Raw genomic sequence first — 11306 nt, 5'->3', positions numbered from 1 at the left:
ATCCAGGAAACTTCTCATTCATCTTGTCCGCCAGTTTTTGAAATGCCCCTGGCTTAAATTGACCGGCATCTGCCCTCTTGCCCTCAACAACCAATTCCTCCATGAACACCACGAATTGTTCAGTTTCTTGTTCAGTCCATTGGCGAGGTGTGGAGGCCATTTGCTGCTAGATAATATTTTTGCATAATAACAAATAAAGTAAACCATGGCAGCATAAGTACTATCAAAATTAGAGTTCAATGGTATTAGAATTATGTTTAGAATTACTTACAGCAATATGAAACCTACTACCAAAGATAGTGTATAAAAGTACTACCAGCAAATTATAATTGAAGTACAATTAAAAATATCAGTAGCACAATGTTAACATACTTCAAAGATTTCAATACTAGTCTAGAATTTTGACATCTCTTGAACAATTAAAACAAAGCCTTGAAAAAATGAATTCAAATAACAATAATTTATCGTCTAGTACAAATGAAAAAATGACAAAACTAGGAAAGATAAAAACTCTATGCGCCATGTTCTCCTCTCCATATTTCCCACATCTCGGTTGCTAAGTCCTCACGCCATTGAGTCCACTCATGGCTACTTTCCACAGCATCAATTGTGTCAGCTTCATCAACTATAGTATCATCTCCTACGGGTATGTGTTCTTGCAAAAGAGTTGCATCTTCTTCGGGATCAACATCCATGTTCATACGAATAAAATTTTGTAACAAACAACAAGCAATAATAATGTGGCTTTGAACCCTAATAGGATAGAACGAGGGACTTCGTAGAATTTCCCATCTTTTCTTAAGCAACCCAAAGCACCGCTCAATTACATTTCTAGCCGAAGAATGCTTCTTATTAAATAACTCTAAACGATTTTGTGGTGCCCGATGACCTTGAACCCACTCATTCACATGATAACGAACATTTCTATAAGGAGATAAAAATCCTCTCCCATTGGTATAGCCAGCATCCACTAAGTAATAACACCCTAAAATGGAAGGATGGAAAAATATAAGAAATAATCTTTAATTCTCATAAACAATAGTTATTATTCTTTTGAAAAGATTTATTTAGACATACCAATAGGTATTTTCAAGCCATTACGTCGAGTAATAGCATCCCTAAGTACCCTTGAATCAGATGCCGATCCTTCCCAACCACTAAGGACATAGACGAAATTCATGTTCCGATTGCAAACTCCTAAGACATTGGTGGATATTCTAGATTTCCTCGTCTGATATCTAGATTTATCACTCTTCGGGACTGTAACATCTATATAAGTTCCATCTAATGCTCCTAGACAACCCTATCAAATGTAAAAAAAAGCTCGCCTATGCCAACATGACCATCTTCGTCTAATCCACCTTGAATTTGTAGCAATTCACATAAAGTTGCAAATGCATTCAAACTCATTCTTAACTCCCATATGCAATTTCTATCTCCACCCTCCCCAATGATATTATCTAATGCATCTCGCCTTAATGGCAGTGTGTTCACTCTTCGACCAATCGAAGAATGACCGCGCCTTCTATTCCTAATATACATATATAAAGTGACTAAGAAAAGCAGCATTAACGTGTCAAATTGCATTCTCATAATTCAGTAATATCCAACACATAGCTTAATTTGTTCAGAACGATCCATCATCACTTCCTAAGAAACAATAACAATTAAATACATAAATGAAGAACTCTAACAATTTGTACAAATAGAAAAAACACTCAATTAAACTAAAAATAGGAAAAACACCCATTATATAAGTATATACTCACATAATCAAGTTCAAAGCATACTAATAGATTTCAAACTTAAGTAACCAACCAACTAGCTTAGATGCTATGAACAAAATAGGAAAGATATGATTGAAATCTATACATATCAATAAAAATGTCAGCTGAAAAATAATTAAGAGTTTTAATATATAATTTTTTATTAATTAAAATAAAGGAAATAATGCTTTGAGACATGTGATTGATAACTTTCTAGGAAAAAAATAACTCTAACTACTATCACAATGAAATAACATCCAGACTTATAAATTAACATGTCAAAAAGGAGAAGATTTGCAGCAGTGATACATATGAGATGATGCAGAACAAAAAAGATATTTCATGGAGTTAACGCCAATTTTTTTTTACACTATAATATTTACACATAAAAATTATTTAAATATTGAGTTTGTGATTCAAGCATTTAACAGCAATGCACCCGCAAAAAAAAATAAAAAATTTCCTACCAATCAATACTTCAATAACTAAGAAGGAATGGAATTTGGCCCACATGCAAAGTGAAAAAAAGGGATTAACATAATAAACAGTACTATCCACCTGAGGATGACAAATAATTGAACTTTTACCAATTAAGAAACAATAATTAAAAACTCAACCAAGTCCCACTCTTCTAACCCAATTAATTAATTCAAATTCCTATATTCAACACGTCAGAATCAGATTCCACTCTACCCAAAATAACAAATAAAAAAATCTACACAACAGTTGAAGTTAGAAAATCATAAAGATGCAAGCAAACTTTACAAATCAAAGAAGCTAAAACGGTGCGTTAGAAGGGAAGTTGGAAGAGCAAACTTACAGATTCAGAACTTCAAAGAGAACAAAATAGAGCTTATGTTGTTCCTCCCTGTCTCGCTCTCAAGAGCCACCGTCAGTATTTCAGTATACAGAAGAAATTATCACAGGTTAGGGTTTCAATTAAACAAGGGAGACATTTGGAATTTCAGAAAAATGAATGAGGATAAAATTGTCTGAAAAAATTGATATAGATCCGTGTCCATCGCTCAAGAATCGTGTCTCACCATTTTACTGAGACATGAAATACATGTTCTCTGTGTATGTATGTGTGTAAGCGTGTCCTTCTTTTTTTTGTGTCTCATAGTCCAAACAATAGACATGCCCCACTGTGTCTATGTCTTGGCAAGACACACACATGAAACAAACGGAGTGTTAATGGATATGGTGGCACATAAACACGTATAAAATACGTGTATTTCATGTCTCTTTTTTGACTTGACACATTAAGACACAATTTATAATACACAATTTTTTTTTTAATTTTGTCCCTTTTTTTTCTTTAATTTCCAACTTTGTTCATTATCCCATTTTTCCGTGGTTTTTTTTTTTACAGCAATAATATTGACATTTTTATTGTTTTGTCCTGCATAATTATCAAACAAAGTAAAAATTTTGTGCCTCATTATGTCTATATCTTCAATGTCTATATTTTTGTGTCTGTGTCTCAACCCATATATAAACCAAACGCAGCTAGGTTAACAAGATCACCCCTCCTTTTGTTCTTTTAAATCTCTTGGACTTCGGAAGATAACTCCATACTATAGTCGATTTTGTTTTGATAAATTTTCAATACTTGTTCGTATGGATAGTCGTAATCCAAGAACATTCTCAACTGAGCAAGAAGCAATGTAGTATCGGATAGCTTGTTGTCCCAAGAAAGTGCACTCAGCTGCATGGAACCAACTTTTCAGCCAATTCAAGACTAGTAATGAATTTGAGGTAGGAAGGATTTTTCGTTGTCAAGTACATTTATGTTGCGTCCCAAAAAAACTCATCCCATAAGCCCCTCGAGTTATAGAAAGGCAAAGGTGGATCGGCTCTGATGGAGTACTTGTCTCCCAATCTTTGCATGACGAATTGGAAGATCACGTCTACTCTATGGACCAGTTTCTTGGAATAGGCCTCGTTATCATGGAAGACGATGGATGCGGCGACTAAAGCGGCTGTGTTTTCCACCGCGAGAGCAAGGCAAGTGGTGCAATGTGATGCAGAGTGAGGGTATTGGATTTCTTCGGCGGATCCAACACTTGTTATTGAAAAAGAAGAGGAGAGAAGAGACAAAGAACATTATATTGGAGTTCTAGAGATCGATGAATAACTTTTTTTTATTTTCTTTTTGGTTTTTCAAATGTGTTTTTGTCTTTTTTGTAAATTATTTAAAATTTAAAATATAAAATTAAAGTTAGTTGAATTCTAAGTTTTAATTAATTTAAAAGATCATTTTTTTTAAAAAAAAATATTTAGATTTTTTTGTAATTGAAATAAAATGATATTTTTTTGTTTTTATTTAAGAGTGTTTTAATAAAAATAATAATATAGTATATTTAAAAACAAATTAAATACTAATATGAATAATATAATTCATCTGTCGTATTTTTATTTATTTATATTTTATCGTATAATTTATTATCATACCAAAATAAATACCAATATAAAAAGCACAAATTAACAGCATTACAGGCTTTATTAAAGTAGCCTTGTGTCTTGTAAAAAGTTACGCTTTATAAAAAACATGTGTCCCTATAATCACGTTAACTTCTTTTAAGTGCTAAAATTTTTTGTCTTCCAACATTATAGAATTTTCCTTACATACTTTGTTTTGGTTTCATGATATATCATCACCAAATCATCGTAGTTATTGTATTGCATTACGTGGTACTTTTAATTAATTCTTATTGGAAGATATATCCTAATTTAGTTGTGTACTATTTATAATTGTAATTCACTATAAAGTTTAAATCATAATCTGAACGGCAAATAATGCAAACTAGTTTCTTAATGGGAAAAATGATCCAAAATAAAAAAGGAAAGATTTGACCAAAATAAAATAGGATGTGAACCAATTTTTTTTATCTTTGGTTTACATAAATAATTCTAAACTAAATGAGTTAATAACAAAATGGGAACGCTATCGTTGATTTTTTATTTATATCAATTAATTTAATGTAAATTTGATTATTTGTTTCAAAGCAAAAATATTCAATAATAAATTGGGAAACAGGAAGAACGGCAAAAAGAAATTTCTGCATTCTACGGGGCTTGAAGTCTAGGAAGACAAAAAAACGACACTGTAATCATGCCAGATAAAATGAGGCTAACATATTGGCCATTGCTGCAATGCCTCTGCCACACTCAAAAGTGTGTTTGATTATTGTTTTATTTGTACAGGCCCAAAATAATATTTTGCAAAACCCAAAGAAAAAGAGAACAAGTCAGTTTTGGACAAAAATAATGGGTGATTGTAGCTGCCATATGAACTAGGAGTACTCACCGTATGAAGAGACCATCAAACAACACAAACAGTTTTCACTTAAACATTTCCCAGTCTCTTATGTATCTCAGAGGTTATCCTCTTTCTTGTCTTCTATAACCACTAATCTTTCTATTTCACCCATATTGAAATCATATCTCTTCTCATATAATTTCTCTTAGACTACTCTACGTAGACAAATCATATACCTCTAAAACCAAGCTTATAGCTATAAGAAGACAAAGGAGCTAAGCATGGCAAATTTCGAAATGGAACCTATTGAAAAAAAACTTATCAACATTCAACAGGATAAAATCTAAGGTTATGCTCCGGATTGGTTTCAATTTGGTTTAAAGTATACAAGAATACCATTATGGACATTTGGGACAACCCAAAAGGAGTGGCTATTTAGAGGTAGGAAAAAACAAAATGCTTATAAGTTTTAAAGATGAAAAGAAAGGCAAAGATATTTGGAAAATGGTCCCTGTAGCATTAAAGGATGTTTGCTAAATCTACAGGGATGATCACAAGATGAATCCACATATGAGCTGTACCATGACTTTATGGACCTTTGGATCCAAATCCATGGAATTCCAATAGAGTATATGCAAGAGGAAACTGCAAGGACAATTGATTACATGCTAGGAATTGTGGACAAGATAGAGGATCTGAAACAAGAAGGAGTTCTAATGCGGGATTTTCTCAGAGTTAGAATGGCTGTCAACATCACAAGGCCTTTGCAAATAGGGTTATGGCTCAACAGGGAGAAAAAAGAGAATACATGGATAAGCTTTAAGTATGAATGATTTCAAGAGAGTTACTGCTTCAATGGTGGAATTATTGGACATGAAAGAAAAGCTGTATTCAACAAAGCCAAGGTATACTGGAGATTTAGGAGTTAACAGTGTTAGAAAGCTGACCATAACTGAGATAGGTAGAAGTGGAGGTAGCCATGAACAAGTAGGAGAGAGAAATAATTTCCACAAAAAAACAGGGTTTAACTAAGGGTCTGAAGATAGTGTGTATAACCAGCAGTCAAAAAAATTTCTCATGAATTAAAGGATTAGGTCTCCGGTAGTGTACATATGGAAGGGACAATAGAGATACTAGCACAAGGAACAGGTGCAGAAGAGCAAAATGGGGATCTCTTTGCTGACTTTGGAAGCTTCATGAAGGAATTTAGAAAGATGAAAAGTAGGAACGGAAGGGAGCAAAAGGATATTAATAAGGAAGAAGGTAGTAGGAGGAGGTTTATAGGAACTCAAATGTCCAGGACCCATCAACCTTTAGAGTACCAGGAGAAAGAAGTTAGTGTTGCAGTACCTCACAAATAGGGCCCAATGCAAATAAATCCTGATCAACGATATATTGGGCTGAAAATTCCTACTCCTATCAACATTTTTTAGGGTTACCAATTAGGAAGAATAGAAAAATCAGAACTAATCCAAGATGAAGGAGATAAAGGCAACAAGAGGAATGATGAAGGAGCTATAGAGATTGCGTGGCACTGGAAGATGAGAAGGACAAAGGAAGATACGAGTTCTTAAAAGGAATGAACTAAAGGAAGAACTCTCGGATGGTGCTGGAGAGAAATACTATGTAGAATTCCCGATGGACGATGATAACAATTATGAAGAAAACGGGAAAGAGGCAACCCTGAAAATGGGAAGAAGAGCTAATAAAGTGTGTCAAGGACAGAATGAGGTTGAAGAGGATAGGAGATGGGGGTATAATTTTATTTATGGTAATCCCGTTTTCAGGGATAGGAGAAAACTTTGATAGCATCTAGCAGTACAAAATCACCTAATTAACGAACCAGCATGGTACATGGGAAAGATTTCAATGACATTTTGGAGCAACATGACAAGATAGGAAGAGTCACAAAACAAAGAAATCAAAGGAAAAAGTTCAGTGTTTGTCGACAAAAAGGCACTAATGGATCTAGGCCTCAAGGACAACAAGTACACGTGGTTTAGTAATCCAAGAAACGAGTTTATAACAACAGAAAGATTGAATAGAGAGCTATGGTCAACTGAAATTAGAGGAGTTTCTTTTTCACATGCAATACTCACAGCACTCTTAGCAGTGAGCTCAAATCAATGTCCTCTAGTTTTGGATCTCAATCCGAAAATGACAAATCAGAGAATGTTTAAATATGAGACCTACTGAGATGATAAAGATGAATGTGGAGACACCATAGAAAGAGCTTGGGCCAAAGACTTGGACAAACAGGGTGAATGGGATGAGTTCTTAGGGTGACTAAATAATTGTATGGAAGACCTTAAGAAGTGGAGCACAGATAAATTCAAAAGAGCTGATAGAAAAACAGACAAGTGGCAAGATAGGTTGCAAAAATTACAAAACTCAAATCTATCCGACGAGAAGTTAAAACAAATCCAAGAAACAAAGAAGAAGACAACTAAGCTATGGAAAATGGAAGAAAAATACTAAGGGTAAAGATCAAGGCTGAAATAGATCAAATTAGAGGATAAGGATACAACCTTCTTTCATGCTTTAGCTATCCAGAGAAGAGACTGAAACAGAATTGAAAATGTCAAGGATGCAAAGGAAAATTGGGTGCAGGGACAGAATGCAGTTAAACAACTCATTGAGGAATATTATAAATCCCTTTATACTACCAGAGGCTCAGTAAACATGAGAGACTATCAAGATAAAATACCTAGTAGAGTTACCAATCAAATGAATGAAAGAATAATGAGGAGAGTCACAAATGAAGAGGTTAAGAAAGCGGCTTTTAGCATGAATGGTTTCAGGGCTTCAAGACCAAATGGGTTGAATGGTCAATTTTACCACAAATACTAGGGAGTCTTATGGATAGAAGTGAGAGCAGTGGTCAAGAAAATCTTTGAAGATGGTGAACTGCTGGAGGAGGTGAACCACACCCACGTAGTACTGGCACCAAAGATAAAACAAGCTGAGAGTCTAAATCACCTTAGACTGATCAGCTATTGCAATTTTATCTACAAGATCATCGCAAGAATTATGGTTACCAGGTTATAAGAGTTTATAAAAGAAATCAGTTTTTCGATACAAAGTACTTTTTGTAGGAGAGACACTTATCCAAGACAACATACTCACAATGCAAAAAGTGTTTTACTCTTTTACAGAGAAAGGCAGGAATGACTCCCAAGAGCTAACTATCAAAGTTGACATGAACAAGGCTTACGACCTGATGGAGTAGGACTTTTTGGAGGAGGTTCAGAAAGAGTTTGGATTCAATCAAGAGTGAATAAAGCTAGTTATGAAGTGCGTAAGAGGAGTTAAGTACATGTTCAAGATCAATGGATATCTAACCAAAGAAGTTATCCCTCAAAGGGGACTTGGACAAGAAAATCTTCTTCCCCTTATCTGTTTATCATAACTTTTGAAGTTTTCACTATTTTGATAAATTGTGCACAAAATAATAAGCTAATAAAAGGGGTTAAATTGACCCTTACAGCCCCAACCCTCACTCACCTCTTTGCCAATGATTGTATTATATTTTAAGAGCACAGAAGGATAAAGTATGCCGACTCATACAAATTCTAAACATTTATACTACAACATCTGGCCAATGATAAATTTAGAGAAATCAGGGATCACTTTTAGACAAGGAGTCTCAATACAAACCAGAGTGAACATAAAAAGACATCTTAAGCATTCCAACATGGGTTAACCTTGGAAAATACTTAGGAATGCCAAGACAGTGAAAAAGATCCAAAAATAAATCTTAGGAATGGATAGAAAAGAAAGTGACCGAAAAAATAGAGGTGTGGAAGGAAAGCCTTCTTAATCAAGTAGGGAAGGAGGTCCTAGTCAAAGAAATAATTCAAGCTATTCTTTCTTATGCTATGAGTATCTTTAGATTTTCTAAGAATTTCTATAGAAGGTTGTGCTAAAAAATAGCAAGATTCTGGTAAAAATCTACAGAAAAAGAAAAGGGGATTTACTGGAGGAGTTGGGACAAGTTATATGTAAGTAAGAAAGAAGGGGTCTGGGCTTTAAAGAATTTTGTCATCAAAACACGACACAGTTGGCTAAGCAAGCATAGAAATTAGCAAATAATCTGAATATATTGTGGGCAAAAATCCTCAAAGCCATATACTTTTGGGAGGCAAAGAAGAAAAGGAAAGCTAATTGGACATGGAGTAGCATTTTGCATGGAAGGAATTTTCTTAAGAGGAACAGAAATTGGAGTGTAGGAAATAGGTCTAAGATTAACATATGGGAGGATAACTGGATTCACGGATTAAGTCAACCATTGGGAATATGCCATTCTGATGTTAGCAAGGTCTCAGACATATTGACACATGGTGGAAACCGAAACAGAACAAAGGTCCAAGAATTATTTCCAGATTTTATAAGAAAGGTGGTCCTTCAAACACTGGTTAGCATGCTTGACAAAGAAGATACTTTAAAAATTTCTCAAAAGATTAAAATGTTTCTGTGTAAAGCAGTACATAATATTTTACCAGTAAGAACAAATCTATTTAAAAAAAATTGTCACTAATCCATTATATCCCATTTGTATGTAGGAACCTGAGACTGTAGAGCACACCTTGTTATTATGTGAGTAGATGTGGGCTGCATGGTTTGGATCACAATTACAGTACATTTCAACAAGAAAAATGCTTTCTATATTAAGGAGCTGGCTTTTGGAAAAATGGAAGGAGATCCCAGGATAGAGCAAGGAGGTGCAAGAACAAAGAATAACAGCTTAAGACAAATGATGTGGGCAATATGAAAAGATAAAAATGCAGCATTTCATAACAATTCACAACCAGACCCACCCAGAATAATAATCAATGCAAAATTACAGGAAGCAGATTTTAGGAAATTCCTAGATAAACCAATTCAATCCAATAGTGAAGTGCAGAAAAGATGCATGTTACCTGTCAAGTGGAAACCACCTCCAACCAATTGGATAAAACTAAACATTGACGCCGCCTTCTCTAGTGAATCTAACAAGAGAACAGTTGTTGTGACAATTCGAGACAACTTAGGATGATTGATTGGAGGATCTGTAACCAAAATTTAGGCAGGACTAGTATAGTTGCAGAAGCATTAGCAATAAAAGAAGCGGTGATTCTAGTAGATAATTGAAGCATGAACATCTTAAGTATTTTTCTTCGGCATTTCTTATAGAAAATTGATGACTTTTTGCTTGGTAATTATATGATTTTCAAGGTTATTCTACTAGTACTTTGATTGGTTTGATTTCATGGTTTTGTAGGAAAATGTTAGGAAAAGAGAAGTAAAAGCACAAAATAAGGATCTAGAAAAGCAAAGAGGAAGCTTAGGGCACAAATAGCAAGTGAAGATTAGCAAAGGAAAGCCTTTGGGTGCATTTCATGTCCAAGAGCCAAAGGGACATTATGCATATGTATCTAGCATATGTACGCATAATAACACTAGTCGTGTGATGTGGGAGTCCATCCGTGCCACGCCTGGGGGGAAACAGAGAGTAAATAGGTACAAGAAAATGCAGTCGTGGGACGGGGAGACACAGTCATTGGACGTGAGCTATGAAAAGAGGGAGTCATACATATGCATCTGGCATGCATACGCACAACTGGCAACATAAGGCACTTCATGCGTACACAGAATGATATATGCGTGCAACGCGAGTCTCCAACTGTGAAACGTGAAGAGAGAAACAGAAGCTAATTGGGAGTAATCAAAGCATGCCATGCGTACACACAACTAGTGCCGCAAGGAACATCATGCATAAGCATTTGGCACGCGTACGCACAACCAGTACCAAAAGCAAAAATCATGCGTACGCATGATGACATTAGTGTGCGATGTGGTAGTAAAACCGTGCAACACAAGAAGAGCAAACAGAGAGCAAATTGGGCCAAGTTAGATTTCATATGCAATGTGAAGAGTCTAACGTGTAACGTGAGGTACGAGTCACCTCCCAGGAGGCCTTAATTCACTCACTAAGGCATTCAATTCTCCACACACTAAGGTGACTAACTCATGGCTCAACCTAAGTCCATGAATTTAAGCATTGATTAAGGATCATAAGGAGAAAGATCTGAAGTTTGACTGGGAGAAAAATATTAATTAGCTAGATTTGACTCTGTTTTAAATTAATTCTGTTTTGAAGTTTTGAATTTTAGGTTTTCTTAGGTGAACATATATAAGGAGAAAAGTAACTAACGTACTTTTTTCCTTGGCAGTTTCTACAATTCATAATCTCTTAGGTTTTCGTTTGAAGCATGAGTAACTAATCCTCTCTGTTAAGG

The 11306-nt window shown here is 34.9% G+C and overlaps 1 protein-coding gene across 1 annotated transcript; it reads right to left on the bottom strand.

The window, feature by feature from the left end:
• Nucleotides 1–512: 512 nt before the first annotated feature.
• Nucleotides 513–1542, bottom strand: LOC127747616 (protein ALP1-like). The gene is made up of 3 exons (XM_052261697.1): nucleotides 1344–1542; nucleotides 1078–1293; nucleotides 513–985 (listed from the first exon to the last, which is right to left on the bottom strand). Exons 1-3 carry the CDS (start codon nucleotides 1540–1542, stop codon nucleotides 513–515), a joined length of 888 nt encoding a protein of 295 aa, XP_052117657.1.
• Between the last annotated feature and the right edge of the window lie 9764 nt (nucleotides 1543–11306).

The sequence above is a fragment of the Arachis duranensis genome, chromosome 5, assembly GCF_000817695.3.
Source record: "Arachis duranensis cultivar V14167 chromosome 5, aradu.V14167.gnm2.J7QH, whole genome shotgun sequence".
Classification (NCBI taxonomy): domain Eukaryota; kingdom Viridiplantae; phylum Streptophyta; class Magnoliopsida; order Fabales; family Fabaceae; genus Arachis; species Arachis duranensis.
Note: the sequence above shows the minus strand (reverse complement) of the source record. Positions and strands in the feature narration are given on the sequence as shown.

Bases quoted from the DNA above. Each gene is read 5' to 3' on its own strand.
- LOC127747616 (XM_052261697.1), bottom strand. From the start codon at position 1,542: ATGTATATTAGGAATAGAAGGCGCGGTCATTCTTCGATTGGTCGAAGA. The intron at 1,294-1,343 runs GTCATGTTGGCA...AGGGTTGTCTAG, and splicing joins AGGTGGATTAGACGAAGATG to GAGCATTAGATGGAACTTAT. The intron at 986-1,077 runs GTATGTCTAAAT...CTTCCATTTTAG, and splicing joins TGGCTTGAAAATACCTATTG to GGTGTTATTACTTAGTGGAT.